General features: G+C 39.3%; 1 protein-coding gene across 1 annotated transcript; it reads left to right on the forward strand.

Moving 5' to 3' along the window:
- Positions 1-987: 987 nt before the first annotated feature.
- On the forward strand, positions 988-22544 carry slc27a6 (solute carrier family 27 member 6). Its single transcript, XM_087844013.1, has 10 exons — positions 988-1583; positions 4487-4696; positions 7443-7601; positions 9256-9380; positions 11859-12053; positions 18907-18997; positions 19096-19294; positions 21576-21673; positions 21886-22016; positions 22090-22544. Exons 1-10 carry the CDS (start codon positions 1097-1099, stop codon positions 22264-22266), a joined length of 1872 nt encoding a protein of 623 aa, XP_087700139.1. The 5' UTR covers positions 988-1096; the 3' UTR covers positions 22267-22544.
- The last annotated feature ends 1052 nt before the right edge of the window (positions 22545-23596 follow it).

Below are 23596 nucleotides of genomic sequence, written 5' to 3' on the forward strand. Positions count from 1 at the left end.
AGGAGAAATTTGCTTAAGCCGCTTACCCTAATACTGAGCTCTGTCTTCTTACAGTTTGAACAGATAATTTGGTCATTACTGTGGCTTTCTACTCAATTTCCCTATTGAGCTGTGCAGTAATAGATCAGAGAGGCTGTTAACATAGCCTCTTTTATCCACCTCTCACGGAGACGATTACAGAAGTTAAATTTAGTGATATCTTTTAAAAGTGGTCTTACTTAATATACCAAATAACTGATGTTTTGTTCAATATTGTGGAGTTTAGACACATGAGGCTATTTGCAAAATAACTCATTGTCTTTGGTTTTCTTACTTCCCTACTACTTTCAGCTGTGCTATATCATTGCAGACAGAATGTACCAGCCGCTTCTCACTATTTACTTCCAGAATACAGTCATTCTATTATCTTTTAAATAAGGGGTGAGGCTCAGCATGCCCTCCCACTCATCTCCACAACAACCGTCACATGATTTCACTTCTACAAACACGCGGTCATGTTGATTTTAGTAAGCAGTCAAACAGGAAATATTTAAGTTTGCCCTTCAAAATAAAATGTGACTCGGGGTTCTGTCTATGACAATTTCAGGCTAAACACATTTGTCTTGATAATATTTTCCTTTTGTACTGTACAGTAGCTTTAGTTATTTAAATAACAGTTATTGGCGGTATGATTTTAGATGGAAGTTCACAAATCCCGATTAAAGATGGTGATGCCACTTGTGAACAGAGTGCTTTAATATAAAATATCTGCTGACACCAAGGTCTTACACATGCATTCGGGGCTTCCTGTCTCACAATCTTCACATGCATCTTAATTTCTTTCCATCTAACAGCATGCATGCGTGAGAGATCATTTGAAAAAGCAAACCGCCACAGGTGATGTTTTGTAAGTTAATATTAGGTCTAACGATCACCTTTTATTTTGAAGGCAGCATTTGTGATCTTCTACTCTTATGTTGTGGAAATTGACATTTCTGGACGGTCCCTGTTACGCCACTCGCCACACCGTGTTTATTACCTGGGACATTGCAGGGCGCGCAGCGGGTATACCTTTCAGTGTGACTTTCCTCTCCTCTCGTGGTCCTTAGCAGTGAGCATGACTCTGTGTCTGGGATGTCTGTCCGTTCTCGTGGCTCTTGCTTTATCAGTTTATGTTCTACAAAAACTCTGCTTCCCATACTTTTGGAGAGATCTTCTTTTTCTGCAGAAAGTCGTCAGATACGGTGCGAAACTGGAAGTATTCAAGCTGACTTCCAGCGTGCGTACGGTCCTGGACAGGTTCCTCCAGCAGGTACAGCGCATCCCCGACAAACCGTTTGTAATCTACGACGGGAACGTCCACACCTACCGGGACATTGATCGGCGTAGCAATAGACTGGCAAATGTGTTCCTGGAGAAAGCCAACTTGAGGAAAGGAGACTGCGTTGCCTTGCTCATGAACAACGAGCCCGACTTTTTGTGCGTTTGGTTCGGGTTAGCGAAGGTCGGCTGCTCGGTTGCTTTCCTCAACACTAACATCAAGTCCAAGTCTCTGTTGCACTGCTTTAACTCCTGTGGAGCTAAAACTCTAATAGTTGGTTCAGGTAAAAGTCTCATTTCATTGAAATGGTATACACCACAGTGGCTCTAGAAACAATTTTATCTTCATGTACAGCATTCAACATTCTTTCTCGATATTTTAATATTGTGTATTGATAGTTTTCTTTATATATTACGCAATATCTTTTATTTTTGTCTCAAATTTATCCTTGCAATGTAGCACAGGAGCTTATTCTGCCAGTAAGCTTTGTGTGTGTTTCTATAATTAAGTTAATCCACTAGTAGGTACAAGTTCAAAATGATATATTAATGCTAAAATATCATTTCTATCGTCCATTAGTTTTAAATGGTATTTTATTTACATTTTATTACTATTTATTATTATTATTTATTATTATTATTTATTATTATTATTAATTACTTGCTTTCCTGAACAGGGAAAAAACGTTTTAGTGGTTGACTGTAATGCTTGACTACTTTCTGCAGACTGAAATCCGGATCTAAAATGTGAATTTGTTGTGAGTTTGTTTTAAACACGTTTTAGTAGCATATATTTGCCAATATAGAAACAAACGGGTATGCTGTCCGTAACTGGGTTTCTGCATCTTCAGAACCCAGGCTGGCTGTTACCAGTTTTACCACATTTGCCAGTTATGTAAGGGTGGACACTGGGGACTGGGCAGTCTTGGCTATCTTCTCCTGACTGGCTATACCACCAGCCACAAGTAACCTGGTACCCTCCACCAGAGCTTTGGCTGTCTTTACAATGTATTCCCTGTAAAAACGGACTGAAATCAAAAACAGTCACAAGAAAAGTCATTATATGATATAGTTTATTCAAAAATATAATTATTGTTATTGTTCATGAATTTTACATTTCATTTAGTTATATACTTGCATTTCTGAACATAAAAATAGCACCTGAAGTTATGGTTGATTCATTTCTGACTACTCAGATTTCTCAAATTTTGGTATAAAAACATGAATTCAGTTTCAGGTTTTGACAGATTTGTAAAATATTTGTTTCCTTCTCTTTGTTTTTACGACAGGTGAGCTAATGAATTTGTTAAGCAGTGTAAAACACATGAGGATTTCACCTCTCAAGTACTGCGAATAATGTTTCATATTAGGCCTCTTTAAAGTTTAATTGGCCAAGTAATGAAACTGCAACACTAAAGTGCGGATTCATTAATAGCAGATATAAGTTTTAAAATGTGCGTGCAGTTTTAGTGTAATTGTAACTTTTCCCAGTTCTGATAGTCAGTCACATCTTTGACAACTTTCATGTTCTGAACTGCAGGTATCAAACCTGTCTTACTTTCACTTATGGATGTCATGATTAATTAACTTTTCCCTTAAGTAGTAAGTGAAAATCATATGTACTTAATGCTACTTATGCATATTACTTGACTCAGTGTACTTAGTTACTTCCCTGAACTCACAAGTGAACAAACACCTATGACTAACACATGAATAATAGACGACAAAATAAAATTTGATGAACTTAATAGCTCCTCATTAAAATCTTGTAACTTGCTGATCCCTTGTAAGATTATTATTAGTTTGTGTAATGTTAGCTGCAATTTAAGTATAGATCATTCCACAAATCCACAAATCTGCTTTGGGATGGAATTTATTCAGAAATTCAATGGATGTATCAAAAAAATTGGTGATAAGCAAATATATGTTTAATACAAATTAAGTTTCACTGAAAGATTCCTGTTTGCACATTTAATTGGATTCACCATGTCGTAATCATGTGACAGAGTGACAGATTGCTCAACCAGACAAACATGATGTTGTCAGAAATGCTGTCCTCACTACAACCGTGGTTAGTTTTTAGAGTTTATATACTCAGTATAAAACAGTCAAAAGTTTTAGAACACCCCAGTTTTTCAGGTTTTTTTATTGAAAATTGTGCAGTTTTAATGTCTCATTGGATTCTGAAATAAAAGCATAATACAAATAAGTAGTTGGAGTTAAAAAAGAAATCAGAGAATCATTTATATACCAAAATGTATTCTAAACCTTTGACACATCAGAGTAGAAAACCTGGTGGCAGATATAACAGCTGAGCACATCCTTGGCATTCTTTCTTCAATCTCGGCATGTTTGTAGCAACACACTAGTTTCTGCTGTAAAGTACTGTTCAACTGATGCTCACTCGGGTACGGTACCACACAGGGGGTTCCAACACTGCTTTTATACAGACAGAGGGGGTTGTTAGTAATCCAGTAGCACCAGCTTTCAAGGCTTGATCAACCTCCATTGCCGTAGAACAGCTTTAAATTGTGAACCCAGACTTTTTTTGCTAGGCCCTGCCTTTGTTTTTACAGTAAAATCTTCTTATTGGAAGCATATTTGGCGATGCTTCACCTTCTGCTTTGCATTTGTGTGGGAGCCCCGTCAAAAACCTGTCTATTATGCGAGCAGTGTCCAAGCATTCCTTTTTCTTTCTTTCTTTTTTTAAAATTCATGACCCGTAGTGTATAGGTAAAAAAAAATTACCAACTTTCTCTTATGCTGAAGAAATGGCTGCTATGCTAACATAATTACAAATTATGTTTGCAATTATTAGAAATATTGTTTTGCTTCTATTTTTTCTATAATTCTGTCTTCTGAATAATAGAATACATAGACAGCTTCACTGTGAAGAAACCATTACATGTGTGACTTAAGTCCTTTCCGTTCAGGTAAAAAAAAAAGGCACATAATAATCCATAAACTACAATTAAACGTTTTATTCTGTGAGATTAAGTGTCATGGTATATAATTGGCTTCCTGTTTGCAAGATGCTTCTACGTCTCACTGAGAAAACACATTTGTACATGTACATTTGCAATCAAACCTTCCTAAACCTAAATTTTCAGTTTTAGGATAAATTTAGTCTACAGGAGTAAGCAAAGTCAAGGTAACCTTTTATGATATAAGTGTCTCTATGTCTTAGACTTAGTGGAAGAGCTGGATGGCATCCTAAACAGTCTGCTGCCGGACAACATCCAGGTGTGGGCAATGAGGAGCTGGACCAAACACACGGAGGTGCACTCTCTGCTGGATAAGCTTGAATCTGCATCTGAGAAGCCTGTACCAGCAGCACTGCATGCTGCCACTTCTCTCAAAACTCCTACACTCTACATCTTTACGTCAGGAACAACTGGTGAGTATATATATGGTTAGAGATTGACAAGGTACAACACAAATGCTACAGCAAGGGGGAGCCAGGACGACAGGTCATATTGGGGGGGGGGTATCGTCACCCGCATCCGAGATTACCAAGCGCGCTGGAAGAAGGATTGTTGAGTGCGAGAGGAACTGACCTGAGAGATAGGATCATGGCGAAGCTTGACACCTGGATCCTGCGTAGCTACGGACAATACCTGCTGCAACCATTGCCGAAACTAACCCTCTGATGTACACTACAGCTGTGAGATTGTTGACTACAAGTTGAACAGCCATAAGAAGCAGTACCCTACCTGGAGAAGGAGACTAGAGGCCAACTTTAAGGTAGCACAGAGGGAGGTTAGCCAACTATCGAATTTGCAGAAGAAGGTGCCTAAGAAGCAAGCTGTCCATACCAGAGGCTTTGGAAACTGCCAAGCAAAAACTCACAGCCTTGGCCTGCCACTTGAAGAGGTCCACCAGGCAGGAGAATAAACCAGCTGTTCTCCACGGAACCAGCCAAGGTGCGCTCTCATTGGCAGAACAATATGAGAAGCACCAAGGCTGAAGACAGTGCAATGCTGGAAGAGCATATGGGATAAGGACGCAACCCATAACGGCAATACTCACTGGTTAGTGGGTCTCAGAGCAGACCACAGCAACCTCCCTGAACAGGATCCAGTAAGATGAACAGGCACATGGCTCAATACATGAGTGGGGCACAGAAAGGAATTGAGAAGAAGACCAGAGGCCCAAAACCCCAGCTACTGGTAGACCAAACAGTCAGCTGAGACTGCCAGAGTGAATGGAGCAATTGTCAGCCACCTCCTCTACATGGATGACATCAAGTTGTATGCCAAGAGTAAATGAGACATCGATTCACTGATCCACACCACCAGGATATACAGCAACGACATTGGAATGTCATTCAGACTGGAGAAGTGTAGTTAGATGATAACAAAGAGAGGGAAAGTAGTCCGAACTGAGGGGGATCACACTACCAGAAGGCAACATTACAGAAATTGATCAAAATGGGAGACGCCCCCTAGGTTGGTCGAAAATGACCGAGCTAAGATCCTGTGGGACTTCCAGATACAGACGGACAAAATGGTGGTCAAGAAGCAGAAGAAGACGGCCGTAGTGATAGACGTAGGAATACCGAATGACAGCAACATCAGGAATAAGGAACACGAGAAGCTTGAGAAATACCAAGGGCTTAGAGAAGAGCTCGAGTGTGTAAAGGGTGAAGGTAACAGTGGTCCCAGGGATAATCGGAGCACTAGGTGCAGTGACCCCCAATTATTAATTAATGAGTGGTGCTTATTTATATGTATACAAATTATACCATTGTACTCTTGAAGAGTGGATGTTCTATTTTATGCAGTCTATAATGTGTAATGTTACTCTATCTGATATACTCTTGTTATATAGCTGTGCAAGTGGTTTATAAGCAGGGTGGTTTGAGGGTTTGGGAAGCAAACTGATGAAAGTGTGATGACCAGTTCAGTACTCACAAAGAATATTATATTATATTATTAAAAAAGCGCTTCATGTGTTGGTGTCGAACATTGTGGATAAGATCAGAAGCAGTTGCCTAGAAAAGAGAGCCTCAAAAAAATCTCAAGCCCCCTATTTGGACAGGATGGTTGTGTGGGTTGGGGGAGCATGAAGATGATAAAATTCTGTTTTTTATTTTTAATACAGTTTAAATTACTCACTCACACATTCTACGGTATTTGACATGGAAACTGTATTTGTGATTTACATGATCTAAAGTTGCACAACAAGTTAGTGAAAACATTGAAATGTTTGGAGCAAGAAAGCCGGTGCACACCACACACCAGACTCATTATTCCATCATCCCATGTGTGAAGGATGGTCAGGGGAACATAATAATTTGGGGATATCCATATACTGATGTTTAAAAGAGATTGGCTTATTGGAATGGCTGAGTCAGAGTCATGAACTTAACATAAATGTGATACTGAAGAATAAACTGCTGCTTGTGTTTAAATTAGGCCAGAAATACTGGTGAACTGAAAAGATTTTGAAGGACAAATGATCCTAATTTCCTTCTCATTGCTCAAACTGCCTGATGGATGTTTTTACTAGTTACTAAGTTTAACATTAATTTACTTTTACCAGCCTGCACTATGAAAGGTTACACAGTTTGCTTAATAAAGTACAACTATCTATGTCTAGTTTTGTCATATTGTGTTTTTCTGTGTCACATGAACACAGAAACTGGTTCAACACAGGGTTTGTCCCATCTATACAGTGGGAACAATGATTTTTATCCCTTAAGCCATAAAAGTTGAGGCATTGCTGCCACCCTGGCGGGACACGCAGGTGGCATGGACACCCAAGTTTGTGAGCGCCATAACTCGAGAACTAGGCAATGTAGGATTTTCAACTTGACGGCATAGATGCATTTACTTACTCAGTTCAAATCTCAGAAACCTCGACTTCAAGGTCAGAGGTAGGGATGGGCTTTTAAAACAGGGACAGCACAGAGTGGGAAAGGTTGAAAGGTTGGTGACTGGCATAATTGCATCTATGGTAAACCCTCCTCTTTCATTATTGGACCGAGAGCTTCGTATCCCTAAAAGGTGTTCACTTTATTTATGCAGAATTCAAGCTTGAATTGTTCTTCAGATGGCCGCTTATTCAATCAAAAGCATGCTATTTGCTATTTTGTAAATGTAGCGTCCCAAATATAACGTTATGCGGTTATTTCCCCACAGGTCTTCCTAAGGCTGCAGTGATCACGCACCTCCAGAGCCTTAAGGCAGCAGCAGGTTTTTGGGCATTTGGGGCAACTGAAGATGATGTAATGTATGTCACCTTGCCACTCTATCACAGCGCAGCATCCCTGATTGGTGTCGGTGGAACTATAGAGCTAGGTAGGTCTATAAATATCTCTGCATTGCTAATCCCTTCATGATTAGGGTCTGACAGTATAGCTATACCTGCTGTAGTAAGTATAGCTGTGAGAAAAAAGATATGGTAATCGATGGTAATTTTGCATGTGAACTAATTTTTTTGCACAGGTTAAGATGTTTCCATGCAAATATTAGTAAATGAGCCCTATTGACATTATTGTTTAAGGATGTAAGCAAGATTTATCTTGGACTGTTTTAGAATTCAAGATGATAAGATTACACAGAGACGTGTTCTTATGACACCCAGCAACTTGCTTTTGGTGCTTTTATGATTTAAGTTCCATGCTTCAGAGAGTTAATGCTATTGGCATTGAATATTGAATATTGGCTAACTGTTTTTCAGAGCTGCAGACATTGTCTACTCAGCACAATGTAACTACCAAACCTCTTTGAAGACCTCATGTTTCACTTTAACAAGCAGCTTTATTTTATGCTGCAAGATTCTTAGATGGGAATAATATTGTTGTTAAGTACACTGAAAACTGTTTCTGCAGTTTGAACATAAAAGTAATCTCGCATGTTTTTGAGTTCATCAGTCGGTCCATTCTCTTCTGGTTATGGAGTAATCTCGTGGAGTTTTTGTTTGATGTTTCATAGTGTTGATGATTAACTGCTTTGCGCCAAAGTTAGTGATTTTGAATCCTTCACAGGCTGAGATCAACATCTTGACAAGTTCTGAAAACAATCCTTGGTAAAGCTAATGCCCTGATAGTTAATATGCACATATCCTGATCAAAATCAACTCCAAGGTTCCTCACAGCATTACTGGAGGTCAAGGTAATGCCATGCAGACTAAGCATTGGGTTAGATCCCATATGTCTAAGATTTTTAGGGCCAAGTACAAAGAAGGAAACTTTAGGGCAAAATCTGCTCTGGTTTTTCTGTTATTGAGTGTAATCAGTGGTTTGCAACTTTTGCAAACTTTCTTAAAATCAATTATGATGAGGTCTGTTGATTGTAGACTTTTATACTGAAGTCCTCAAAAGTGTTATTGGGTTGGCTAGATGTTGTGAAGGCTTGGTTTTTTGGTTGTTGTGTTTGTTTTTGGGTTTTTTTCTAACCAAGCAAAGAATTGACAGTGATATCTGATTTTTGGGGGGTAAGGGTTGGGCATGTAGCCAATCCAAAAATCAGGTTAGTATATCCTTAATCTTGATGGCATTACCTTGGCCTCTAGTACCAACCTTCAGAGGGTCCAAAATGCTATGAGAATTAGAGAACTAACAGGGACTAGAAATAGAACTTTAATGTCTCTTACGTTAGCTTCTCTTAGCCACCTCCATGTTAAATCCAATCAAGAACGATCAGGAACTCTGTTATTTTAAAAACCTCATATTATCATATTATACCCACTGAGCACTTGACTGTCGTAATGTAGGCTTTCTTGTGTATAGTACAATGGAATGCAGAGACGTCAGCTCTCAGGCAGCTCCCAATTTGAATGGAGCTCCCAGTTTGCATGTCACTACTGCATGCCACAAATTATGTTTTGTCCTTGTCTTTCTGTGGGCCAGTATAATAAAACAGAGCTTAACAGATGTATTAAAAATAGGAATCATTCTAATTTCATCCCATTACAGTGTTATTAACTGCATTGTTGTCTATTCTACCATAGGTGCAACCTTAGTCTTGAAGAAGAAGTTCTCAGCCTCTCAGTTCTGGAATGACTGCAGAAAACATGATGTTACTATTTTCCAGTATATTGGTGAACTCTGCAGGTACCTCTGCAACCAGACAAAGGTAACCTGTTGCTGGCTGGACCCACTCACTACCCTAAATTAGTTTATTCTTGTTACATTACGGTGTAAAACCATCGTCATTTGAAATTCAAACTTTTTAACAGCTCTAGATAATATAAGTAGATCAGGGCAGGACAGATGTTGTGTCAGATGCATTCTCACTCCTGGCAATATGTTTGGCTTTGGCGTGGGGTGACATGCAGAAAGTGCATGCAACAATTACTTGCTCTTCTCACCTAGGCTCAGCTGGAAATGACACAGACATTTTTTGCTGTTAATATCTCATCACGATTTTCATCCGTCTAAATGTTACTAAACCATGAGGTTAGAAAAGGGTCCCGATAATCTGCATATAGTAATGGTTGACAGAGCAAAGGGACTAAATAAAGAGAAGCAGACAAAAGTATAGATGTACCTAAAATGTTCTGTTAGATGTTCTTATAATATTAGTATGTTATTGTTAGAGTTTATGTCAATAAGTATTTTTCTTTTATTATTTTTAATGGAAGTTGTCATTGTAACTGCTCCACTGAGTCATTCAAGTAATACTGTTCACAACTGTGACAGAGACATAAGCAGGACCATTGTTTACTGTTCCTGCCCTCCTTACATCATGTAGAAATGCACGCACACACAGTGTCAGGGCCAAGTTCATCCGTTCATGAATTCAAAGTCCTCTTTGTCCATGTTCTGTGTTATTTGGCTGTGTGGGTGGAAGGTTGGCCGCCACTGTCCTCATCAGTGATTGGTAAATGAAACGTACACAAGACACAAGAACCTTTTCACAAAATATGTGCTGACAAGGATGGATACTAATTACTCAATGTCCTGTTCTGCACTTTGATTATGCAAAGCAAATACCATCAGCTAAGCAAATACCATAGATGTCATCATATCGCACTGGATATTTGGCTCCAAATTCCATAGAGACTAGGACTCTAGACTAGGACCAGTTAGCTAACTGTAGCTAGTCTACAAAGGATATCCCTATTTGTATATCTTATTTATACAATTCTTAATTATTTATGGCAGTCATATTTGTGACACTTATACTGTGTTTCTACACAGTGTAAATTATAAACCTTGCAACATGCCCTAGAAATGCACATTTTAAGTAAGGAGGACAAAGTTAATAGATATAGTCCCCTAAAACATAAGTACCTGGAACATAAGCACCATCATTATTAATGATAATAATAATAATGGATTGGATTTATATAGCGCTTTTCAAGGCACCCAAAGCGCTTTACAATGCCGCTATTCATTCACTCTCACACACTGGTGGAGGCAAGCCACGGTTGTAGCCACAGCTGCCTTGGGGCAGACTGACAGAAGCGAGGCTGCCATATCGCGCCATCGGCCCCTCTGGCCAACACCAGTAGGCGGTGCCCAAGGACACAACGACCAGGACAGAGAGCCCGGGGAACGAACCGGCGACCTTCCGGTTACAGATACGCTTCCCAACCCCTTGAGCCACGGTCACCCGTGGACCGTTATCTACAGCTGCTTTCAGTACCATTGATATTCATTTAGTCTTTTTCTTCAATTGAGCTTTCTGAGTTAACTTCAAGTTAATAGTAGTAATTACTTCCTCCTTAAAAATATGTAGGACTGCTTTCTTCCATTTGTGCAATATCTCTACAATTGGAAATATCCTGTCTCAGAGTGGCTGAAAAACTAGTTCATGGATTTATTACTTCTAGGCTGGACTAGTGTAATTCATTATTATTAGGTTGTCCTAAAAACTCCCTGAAAAACTTTTAGTTAATTCAAAATGCTGCAGCAAGAGTACTGACAGGGACTAGAATGAGAGAGCATATTTCTCCTATATTGGCTTCCCTTCATATATCAATAATCAGGCCCCGTCTTATCTTAATGACCTTATAGTACCACATCACCCCATTAGAGCACTTCACTCTCGCACTGCGGGCTTGTTGTTCCTCGAGTATTTAAAAGTAGAATGGGAGGGAGAACCTTGAGATTTCAGGCCCCTGTTTTATGGAACCAGCTTCCAGTTTGGATTCGGGAAACAGACACACTTGTAAGATTAGACTTTAAACTTTCCTTCTTGCTATAGCATATAGTTAGGGCTGGATCAGGTGTCCCTGAATCCTCTCTTAGTTATGCTGCAATAGGTGTAGGCTGCTAGGAGATTCCGTGGGCAGATGGCTGCCCCTCCCCAGAATCTGGTTCTGCCTGAGGTTTCTTCCTGTTAAAAGGGTGTTTTTCCTTCCCACTGTTGTTGTGATTTGGCGCTGTATAAATAAAATGAAATAAACTGAACATGCACTTAAACATTTCTTTAAAACACATTACATAACATAGCCTTTTCCTATTTATATGCCACCCTGTCAGTGTAATAATCAGAGACATTTATTAAGTGGAAATTATTTCCCACTAAACAGTTTTTTAAATAAATGATTTCGTAATACTTTCCAGAAATCTTGTGCTGATGTATTTGTATTTTTCTCTCCATCAGACAGAGCTTGATAAATTTCATAAGGTGCGGATGGGAGTGGGAAATGGGCTGCATCAGGATGTGTGGCAGGAGTTCCAAAGTCGCTTTGGGAAAATCAAAATGTGTGAAGTATATGGCTCCACTGAAGGAAACCTCTGTTTCATGAACCACATTGGCAAGATTGGATCAGTAGGCCGCTCCAACTTCTTTTACAGGGTAAGTGCATGGAAATAAGCTATTCCATGTGTGTGTGACCAAGCCTACACTCTTCTCTCAGATAGACGAGCACTACCTTGGTGTGTGCTTTCATAAGAGAAGGTAGACTAAAGTAAATGATTGTAATAAATCATGTTATAATGTCAAGTAATTTGACATGTCAGTAGAACTGCACAGATTCACTTTACCATCATAACAAAATAATTTCTTTATAAGGAATGCTCATTAAGGGAAGCTGCATTTCTAATGACATCAAGCTCTTAAATAAGTCAAAAGTCTTACTTGCTGGTCTTAAAACACTGAAACATCAAATAAAATGATTAAAAACATTTTTGTTTAATACAAGACTAAAGACAGATTCTGCTTTGGAATTTGTCCATGATTCTTGTGTAAAACATGTGAGTTTTATTATTCATATGTTATTATTGTCATAGTAACTATTGCGTGTAGTGGACTAAGTCGGACCTCAGTAAATCTAATTTTTTGTGTTGTTAAGCCTCAAGGCAAATATAAAATTCTTCTTCTTGCTGCACACATTTGTACACATAAACCAAAGCCTGATTTTTATTTTAGTATTTACTCCAAATGTGTAGTGATTTATACATTTACCTAAGAAAAAGAGCACTCAGAGTGTGTAACTCCCATCAAAGGGAAATGGCTATACTTACATTTTGATGTGGCTGTAGCTCAGGAGGTAGAGCAGGTCACCTACTGATCGGAAGGTCGGTGGTTCGATCCCTGGCTCCTCCAGTCTGCATGTCAAGTATCCTTGGGCAAGATACTAACCCCAACTTGCTCTCCGATGCATCCATCGGAGTATGAATGTGTATGAATGTCGTTAGAAAGCACTAAGTATAGATAAAGTGCTTGTGTGATTGGGTGAATGAGGCATGTTGTATAGAGCGCTTTGAGTACTCCAGGAGAGTAGAAAAGCGCTATATAAGAATCAGTCCATTTACCATTTACCATGTTTTATATTACAAAATGCTGATGTCAGCCTGTTATGGCATTAGTTTGACATCGTAGGACACTGTATTGAAAAAATTAAAAGTGTGTTGTACAGCTCCTTTCACATAATATAAAAACTTTGCTTCAATCCTAAAAAAAAAGACAAATCCTTTTGGGGTTGCATTAGAAAAGGTGTCCAGTGTATAAAATCTGCAAAACCAAACATTCGGTGCTACTATTTTTTTTTTTGTTCAATATCGGGGTGATGGCAGCAACTTTGAAGGAAGCAGGAACAGTTCCAGTAGTAAGTGAAGAATAAATGATAGCAGATATGAGGGGAAGCAAAGAGGGTAAACAGGCCTTGACCAGGTTTTGACTTACAGATGAGATCTGAAATATCAGTGACAGAGGGAAGTTGGAAAGCAGAAAAACAGTGCGATGGGAGTGGAATTGCAAAGGAAGAGCTACATGGAACAAACCAGGTCTTGGATGAGCAGGTAAAAAATCTGGTGACCTGAAAGAAGAGTTGAACAGTGAAAACGGTGTCTTGGTTGAATCATCATTTGCACAGACCATGGTGGAGTAATAAGCAGATTTTGTTTGATTAATACACTCTTTATAATACAAAACATGAGTATTAAACATTTCCTTATGAATAGTAAGACCAGTTTTCTTATTATAGAGGCGTTCAAGCCGTCGGCCTTTTGCTTTCAGAAGCCTGAGTTCAGCTGTAAACTCTCTCAGCAGGATGCTGACTGAGGGAATGATACAGATTTGGTTTTGAGTGTGGCAACAGAGTTTAGAATATTATTGAGACTAGAGTTATAATAGGAAACCAAGTCTTCTTGGGTGAGCAGGTTATGAAAATGCAAATAAGTTGAGAAAGCAAAAGAAAGGGTATCAGGATGGATTTTCTTAAAATTCCGAAAAGAAATGGTTTGAGGGTTCTTGGGCATAGAAAAGGTCATTTTGACATTGAAAGAAAGAAGCAAGTGATCAGAAATTAGCAGTTCATCAGCTTTGCAGTTGAAAGGAGTAAGTCCAGAGCAACAAACTAGGTCCAACGTATGGCCCTTAGTATGAGTAGGAAAGTTTATAAGTTGTTTAAAGCCAAAACTATTGAGGCAGGATGAAAAGTCTTTGGTGAGAGGATGATCACTGTTGTCCATATGAATATTATTGTGTTCCAGGAGTATTATTTTAGGGGAAACAGTAGCCATGTGAGTCAGCCAATCAGCAAAGTCACTTATAAAGACGGAATTAGACTTTGGAGGGCGGTAAATAACAGCAATAACTGTTGGAACAGGTCCTGAAAGCTGACAAACAACGGATTCAAAGGAACTGTAGACAGGTACAGACAACGACAAGACTTTCCAGTTCTCGCGATAGATTACCGTGATACCTCCACCACGGCCGGACTCACGAGGTTGGCAGGTGTAAACAAACCCAGGAGGAGTGGAGTTGTTGAGCTGCAAAAAGTCACTGGGCTGTTGCCACATCTCAGTCAAACAGAAAAAGTCAAACTTATGGTCTGTGAGGAGATTCTGGACGAAATGTCCCTTTTTTGTAAGCAAGCGGATGTTGACATTTCTTAACAATGTTCTCCACATAACCCTGTTGCTTTACCACACTTCTGCCCATCCATAAATACAGTTAGGTCTATTATTTGTTGGGCAAAGATCATTTTAATAATATTGCCTTTCTAAACCACTGCAGATGATTTTAAGGCAAACAGTCAATACGTGATTAATGTTCAGACAGTTTTCATTCAAGGAGTTTTACAGAAGTACTGCATTAACTTTTTAGGAGTCACAGCCATTTACATACATTTTCAGGGGTTCAAAAATGTAGATAATGGGCTCACAGGTAGTTTCAACAGCCCCATCTACAGTTGGAGCTATGTAAGTAAAACTAAATTGAACTGAATGCCCACCACCCCGGTCCCCCACAGACAGAGCAGAAGGACCCATTTCACCCAGAGGTCCAGATGCAGGGGACAGTACTGAGCCCACCAGGAGGACAGCATAGCTCCATCCAGCACAGGGCAAACCAGCACAGTTGATGGACATTTTTAACAGCTCACTAAATCAATTGCCACTATTATTCCAGTGCAAAATGTAAGTCTAAATCTAAAGTGCATGATGGTATAATTATTTCTGTGATTAAGAAAAGCAGCTTTGCACCATCTAACTCAAGAACTCTTGAAAATATACATTTTCAAGGTCTGAAAGTCCTCTCTCAAGGCCTGATGAAACCAAGATGAACTTAACAAATTGAGAGGAACATAAAAGTACAGGCATGGAGAGAACTACTTCATGATCTTTAACATACTGGATTACCCATGACTGCCGCTAGTATTAACTGATTCAATTCAGCTTTATTTGCAAAGTCATATTATACAGGAAAGACTACAATGATAAAGAGAAAAACCCACCAATCAAACAACCGCCTTTGTGCAAGTAGTTTAGAACCTGCTCAGGTTCAGATTCAAAACTGATTGGACAGCACTTCACACTGCTAATAAATAATGACCAACACTGTATTGCAAGCCCAAGGATATATTTAGGATATGGGATATTATTCAGTGTCAAGTCTGTCGCATCATCTCAACCCAGTAGAATACACAGCTTGCAGGATGAAAGGCAGCATGTCTGAGGCCAAGAGCCTGATAGGTGATATTACACAAACTAAAAACTTGTCATACATTGAATATGTCATACATGTAATACTAATGTCAGATTATTAAACAACTTCTTACATAGTTATAGTTGTAACTAGGTAAGGGTTAGTGTAAGTCTGTTGTGACTGTGGAGAAGAATGACTAGTGAAGTTGCTTTACTGTGGCTTTGGTAGGTATTAATGCTGGCTGTTGTTAATTAGTGGACTTACATAAGAGTGGATCCATGTATTTGGCTCTAATCTCTGACTTCAGCTATTCTTAGATGTGTCCAGCTGACTTTTCATTTGACCCACAATGTTATAAAAGAAGTTGTAAAAGTGAAGTTATAAAACGTATGGTTAAAAGTAGTGTCAGTTCTGTAACATGCAGTTAAAATGTATTGTTTAGATTTCTTTTGTTTGTGTACAATTATAAAAACGTTATGGAATAATGATAATGAGTGTCTATTAATATAAAGTGTATTAGATTGGATCTTCTTTATACATTTTATAACTGCCCTAATTACATTCAGTTTCTAGATCACTAAAATGCGAATTACCTTGACCATTGATCAAGGCCATGAGTACCATTCACAGAAGGTTGGGGAATGGCTGCAATCACAGCATTGTAAGATGTTGAAAGATGACTCCCGCTTCCATTCAGAGATTGAGAGATGGTCTTTCCCTTTTCATCTGTCCCCGCGCAAACCAGCTTCCCTCCCTGTCCGGGATGTGTACATCCTCATCGTTGTAAGAGTACACTGTAGGTGTAGATGGACTGTAGAGTCCTGGCCTGACGAGTTGTCTCTTTTGTGTCGTTGGCACTAACAACCATGCTACATTAAAAGTGACTTAAATGCCCTTTTTTAACTATTCTGGTGCTCAATTTCAGCTTTAGTTTGTCATCTTGATTATACCTAAAAACATAAATGCACTGAGTTGTTGGCATGTGATTGGCTGATTAGATAAGCACTTTGAGTTCTCAGGTGGGATAGAAAAGCACTATCCTAGGAACTTGTCCATTTAACATACTGTATATGTGTTAATAAGCAGTTGAACAGATGTATCTAATAAAGTGGCTGTAGTATGAGTATATATAAAAGGCAAATAACCATATTTGTTTTTTTATTAATTTAATATACTTTGAAAAATATAAATCTTGAAAGTAAGTCTTTGTAGGTGGCATAGATGTCCATCTGATCACATAACTTGTCAATCAAATGTCTTGTATTAAACAAAAACAAAGACTCATGTACTTTTAGACCCATTTATAAAAGTAAATATTCTATTGAAATTATTAATAGTATCTTTAGTTATTTGTCTAAAAGTGGGGAGTAGTTTATATATTTATGTATCATACCTGTTCTGTGCAAAGCCTGAAGCCACTTTTTATTAGTGAGAAACTAGGACAAACAAGATAGCGCTAGAAAACACAAAACTTAATGATAACTAATAAAGAGAACAAATGCAAAACCAGAATATGAAAATCTGTTAATTCCAATTTAATCCATGTAGATACATTTGAGGTCAATTCAATAGTCAATCATCATTTTCTGTCGCTTTTCTGTCGCATCCTCACCCTCCCTGACACACACACGCACACACACAGAGCAGCTTACATTTGCTCAGTAAATATTAAACCTTTTGATGTGATATTCTTGAGTTTAGACATTTAAAAAACATGATTGAGTTCTTGAAGTGATTCAGAGTATGTGAGCTTTGTTATTTATTCTGAATTCTTCTGACCATAAATCTGCTTTTCTTATATTAGTCATTTTGTTTCTAATGTTTATTTAATAGATACTCAAAATGTTTTACACGCATTTTAATTTGTCCTAAAACATTCCGTATTATCATTCTCCTTGATCTTTCGGCTGAGCATGTACGTCATCATGCTTTGCTGGCATTTTTCATATTTAGCAATGCACTGTTTGCGTTTTTCCCATGAAATGCAGATTAAATGTGACACTTCTGCATCTTTGTGTGATTCAGCTTTCAACAGTTCTGCAATTCTAATGGACGTGAAGGTCAATATTCGGCATCAACACTATTGTTCGTCAGAACATCTGAAATCTCTTAGGCAAGCTTTCTTGAAATTTCTTTTAATAGTTTTCAAAGTTTCAGCTAATTACTCTTGAGGATGTGTAGGTGTAGACACAACACTGGCTGTTATATGTTAGTCTGGCTCCTTAAAAACAACATATGAAGAAACGAGGGTTTATTCATACATTTTTCATAGTACTGTATTGTATCTAGTTTTCCATATTGTTTATAATTTGTATGTGAGCATTAAATCTGTAGTTGTGAAAATCATTGGGCTAAATTGTAAGAACCAATCCATTAATTATTTAGCATTTAGTTTCATTACTTATTGGTTAACAAAAGCTTGACTGGCTGACTTTTGTCATTCCTTCTATACACCAACGCTGTACATTACAACAAAAATACCTGCCTGGCTCTGAATACAGCAGGAAAGGTACAAGCTGCAGAATCTTGCTGTTCTGGTATGAATGCTGCAGAACCTCTTCCAAGATGTCAGGAGAGAGAACAGACCATGTTGGGGATGAGAGGGTTTCTGTAAGATTTTGTTTGCTCTGGTCAGATAGCGTTTCTAAAGAACGTCCTGGATGGGGGACAGTGAACACACATTGATCTTCTCTGCTGTCCCCACCACTCTCTACAGATTTCCAGTTTGTGGCACTGCGAGCTCCCAGGCAAACAGATATGCACATAGAAAGTGTTAAGGATAGGAGAGGGTGGGTGAGTTCTCCTCAACCGCTGCAAAGAAGTGCAGGCGATGCAGAACTCTCTTAGAACTTTCTATATAGCTCTGATCTGCATCACTGAGTGTCTGTTTTCTGTACTTCCAGGAACTTGGTGCTACAGATTTCCACTGTTGCACTATTGTTTAGAAGTGGTGTGTGCTGGCTTTACATATTAATGTAAATGTATATGTTTAAATGCCCTTAAAGACATTTAGCATTAAGCAAATCTGTGGGCTAATTAGCTATTCTTATTGAAACTAGCACATTTTAATGTCTACAGTGAGTTAATGCCATCTGCTAAGATGTAGAAATTATGTCTAAAGTTTTTTGGTTTTGTTTTTTTGTTTATTGATTTTTTTTTCAGGACTTTAAAGCTGCTTAGATACTTCTCTCAATCCACATGGTGTTCCAATCCTCATAGTTGATTACTCTGTTCATCAGTTACCCACCATAACACTATTTTCTTTTGACATTTTGTGTAGCTCCTGTTTAAGTATGATTTGGTGAAGTATGACATTGTGAAAGATGAACCAGTGAAAGATCAGTATGGTTTCTGCCGGCGAGTGGACAAGGGTAAGGTGGCAATACAAATTCATTTCTTATTCTTCCCTTTTAGACTTGAATGTTTTGAACAAGTATTTGTATTGATTTTGAACTTCTGTTATTCTCAGGTGAGATGGGGCTTTTACTTTCCAAGGTCAGCGCTATTAGCCCATTCTTTGGCTACGCTGGAAGCAAGGAACTGACTGAAAAGAAGCTGATGAGAAATGTGTTTGTCAAGGGTGATGCCTACTTTAACACAGGCGATCTCATGGCGGAAGACCATGAGGGCTTCATTTTCTTTAGGGACCGAGTCGGAGACACATTCAGGTACTTAGATAAGATGTTTAAGATGTTCTTAGATTTGATTTAGATTTGATTTGCATACATTTTCTATATAGACTTCTATGTAGCCTCTGGTAAAAGACCTGAGCTTGAAGGATCAAGACCATATGCTCTTGATCCTTCAAGCTTGTGTCCTTCGAGCTCGGGTCTTCTACCAGAGGCCTGGGAGCTTGAGGGTCCTGTACAGTATCTTTGTTACTTCTACGACTATGTTCTTCTGGACAGAGATCTTGGATGTTGGTCCTGGGATCTGTTGAAGCCACTTGCCCAGCTTGGGGGTCACTGCCATAAGTGCTCTGATTGCCACAAGCCTTCACACTCCACCTCTTCTTGAGTTTCTCTCTCAGCCCTTGACACTTCTTGAGCCTCTCGAAAGTGTAGCTAGCTTATTACTCTGTATAGCTACATCTATCACTACAGCCATCTTCCTCCACCGTTTCAATGCACCGTTTGTTGGTTAGTCATCATCAGTTTGTCTGTCTGGAATCTGTCTGGAAGTCCCACAGGATCTTAGCTCAGTCATTCTGAATGGGGGCATGTCCCATTTAGCCTTAGGACTTACTAGGCGCAAATGTTCCTGTGTATTATGCAAGCCATCTGGTTAAGACATTCCATGTATACCCCAGCCTCTATGGATCTTGTGCTCAGAGCTTGTTCCTGTGCTGCCACGATTAGTGTCTTTCAGTCCAGCTTTGTCCAGCCACTGGTAGGATTTCTGGATGTCAGCCACTTGGTCTATCTGATGATGGTATATCCTCGAACAGGACAGTTAGGCCTTCAGTTAGCCAGGTGCTCAGTGACAGCAGTCAGCTTTTTCAGTTAGGAGGCGTGAATCATGTCAGGGCCTGGTGCTGTGCAATTCTCTATGCCTGAGACGCATTCTTTCATTTCTGCCATTGTGATGGTTATAGGATCCTGTTCAGGGAGGTTGCTGTGGTCTGCTCTTAGCTCCAACAGCCACTGAGCATTGCTATTAAGTGTTGTGCCCTTTGTGCCCTTGATCTTCTAGTCTCCTTCTCCAGGATGGGTGCTAGTCCTTTTTGCTGTTCATTTTATAGGTACCCATCTCAGTGATCACTGCTGCCATAATGTAGATCAGCTGCTGGTTTCAGTGATGGTCGCAGCAGGGACTGTTGGATGCTGCATGCACATCTTCTAGTAGACCTTCAAAGGGTACTTCACATAGTTCTGGTATTTGGCCACTAGGGGTTCAGTTTTCCAGCTTAGCCATGATCCTGTTGCTCAGGTCAGCTGTTCTCGCACTCAGTGCCTTCAACATACCAGGTGTACTTTTGGGCTTGGTGCCCAATCTTGAGTACTACAGCCAAAACAAATGTCCTGGCTCCCTCTTCTCATAGCATTTGTGTCGTACCTCATCGTTGTCCAGTTGTGATACCAGTTGCTTCTGAACGTTGGAACACTGAGCTACCAGTTTTTTTGCCATCAGTCCAGATGTTGGGTATTGAGGATTCCATAGGTCCCACATCCTCTTCATGTAACCACTTTTGCTGGGGTTACTTGCATAGTAGCGTTCCAACAGCTTAGAAAAAAGTGCTTGTGTAAATTAGTGAATGAGGTAAGTTGTGTAAAAAGCTTTGAGTGCTTAGAGTAGATAAGAGCTATATAAGAAGTCCATTTAACAGGCCCTGTTCTCATCCCTTGCTCACTTGTACCTGCTTTTTCCAGTAGCCCACTACTTATCTGTGTGTCCTGGTTCCTCAATTTGTGACGCGGACCTTATCAATCCAGGTGACGTCTGAGCCATTATGGCTTCAGTTATTTCTCTCTCTTGCTTCTATCGTGAGGTAGGCTTGGTTTTCTTGTTCACTCGTGAACTTGAACTCCTCTGCTTGGGGCAGTAACTTGTCATTGGCCAGTGTGGTCGGTCCACTTCTTTTCTGGTTAAGACTTGAAGGCAAGCTGTAGGTCTTTTGATGAAGCCACGAGAACCACATTATGAGAAAAAAGCAGATGTGAGATCTTGAGAACAACAGAGTGTAAATCATCCACTATTTGGCTACCTTTAGCTTGAACAGAATCAGTGACAAGGCCCTGGTAACTCCTACGAAGCAAGGAAAAACAAGAGATCCGTTTACGCTTGGGGAAGACTTACCAAAGGCCCACACTGAATAAGGATTAAACAAAAAATCAAAAAATTAAAAAGGACAGATGCCAGCAGTAACACAGGTTGTTACCATACCAGTGTAAAGCCTGGTCTGACACAGACTATGCTTCTACCAATTAATTTTTTTCCCCCCAATTTCAGGTGGAAGGGTGAAAATGTAGCCACGACAGAGGTGACAGAGATTCTTGGGCTGGTAGATTTTATCCAAGAAGTCAACGTGTATGGAGTGCAAGTACCAGGTATCATGTCGGCATGCTTAATTAGTAATGCAGTTACTAAGACTGTGAGAACTTGCAGTATAGATGTTTTTTTTTTTTTTTTAATTATCCACAATATCTACTTCGCTAAGTGCTACATTTTTGCTGTCCTTAGCCAATTAAACACAAGCAGGATGTCCATGTGGCATCAGTGAAAAACAGTATCCCTTAACATTGATCCATGTTGTTCACAGGACACGAGGGCAGAGGAGGAATGGCATCAATCATTGTAAGACCGGGCTTCATATTTGATGGAAAGAAGCTGTTTGAGCATGTAGTGAGGGATCTACCAGGATACGCTCGTCCACTTTTCATAAGGCTTCAGGTAAAATATGTTACTAAAATCTGTTTAAACATCGTGCTACTCTGAAGTAACTCAGATTGTTTTTTCCTCTCAGGAGGTCATGGAAACGACAAGTACCTTCAAACAGCAAAAGTTCCATCTGGTGCAGAGTGGTTTCAACCCCTCAAAAGTCAGTGATCCTCTCTATGTATTGGACTACAAGCAAAAGAGCTACATTCCTCTGACAGACACAATCTACCAGAGCATCAGTGCTGGAGAGCACAAGCTATAGAACTGACAAGTATGAGTGTGACTATACAGTTTTAAATGCACAAGAGTTTGAAAATGTTTAATGAATATTTTTAAAGAAAACATCTGACACATTATATGAACCTGAATGTGTTACTATGTCACAGCAATCCAATGACTAAGCCTAATAAAATACTTAAAATGGAAAACTAGAAAAGATCTTCAGATCTTTTGGATTTGATGACACTGTAGATATTAGTAGTAATAATAAATGCAATTTTGGAAGAATTCAGACAATAAATTATACCTTTTTACATCATTCTGTGTGCAATTCTGGTCAGATTTTTCCCAATGACATGCACCCTCTTTTCCATGGAACTCCTCAACCGAATTTTCTGTCAGAAAATGTAGAAAATGACTACTGTCATTGTTTTGGAAGCACATTTTTTGATGGATAGGATTTTTAAGCTCACTGACAAATATACTAGATTTCCTCAGCTCTTGTTTTGCCAGTTGATGTTAACGCCATAACTGCATTAACTCTGCAAACCTCCGTTAACGAGTTACCGCGGATGGCCCCGTGCATGGGGCTGGACGGCGTCAACGTGTTAACGTGTTAACCGCGCTAACGCGTTGACGCTGTGCAGCCCCGTCCTATTGCAGTAATCCAGAATATTCCAGAATCAACACAATGAAGTTACCTGTCTCTCTATGTCTATGCCCATACACATTTCTTCTGCATTTCTGTATAGATTAAATATCAACCTGTAGATGCCCCTGGTCATGGCCTGAACATGAACAGTCAATTTATGTTTTTCTTAACAGGGCTGCAGTTCATGTGCGAAAAGAAATGCTTAATTATAGTGAGTTAATAACACTCTACAAGCTGGTGCAGCATTGTTGTTGGTCTTCGATCTCATTAGACAACAGTGTAGCAGTGATAACCTGAGCCTGTCACTCCCTTACCTCAGCAAAGTGATTGCATAAACAAGCAAATAAGCTCTTTCACATTTTCTTTTTGTGATGCAGTTCATGCCATAGCCACTGGATGTCAGCACATTGCATGACTCACAGAAAGACCTTCATGGAAGCTGGTCCACTCTAAGAGAGTTAGCAGCTCTCTAAACTAGATAATGCAACAATTTAATATGGTTTATTGTAACTTCTGGGTAATAGTTTGAATATTTGTGGCAGGCATGAGATAAGGGCTCAGTTGAACTGGGCAGAGTGGAGAGAGTGTGGGCCCAAATACAGATGGTGACAGACTTAAAATGAAAGTGAGTCTTTATTACAGCCAAGCAAAATACAAACAAACGCAAAGAACAGAATGACTAAACTAGAAAAACCTAAACTGGAAAAAACTTTAAAACACG

Source organism: Neolamprologus brichardi, chromosome 7 (genome assembly GCF_056152115.1).
Source record: "Neolamprologus brichardi isolate AB-2024 chromosome 7, ASM5615211v1, whole genome shotgun sequence".
NCBI lineage: Eukaryota > Metazoa > Chordata > Actinopteri > Cichliformes > Cichlidae > Neolamprologus > Neolamprologus brichardi.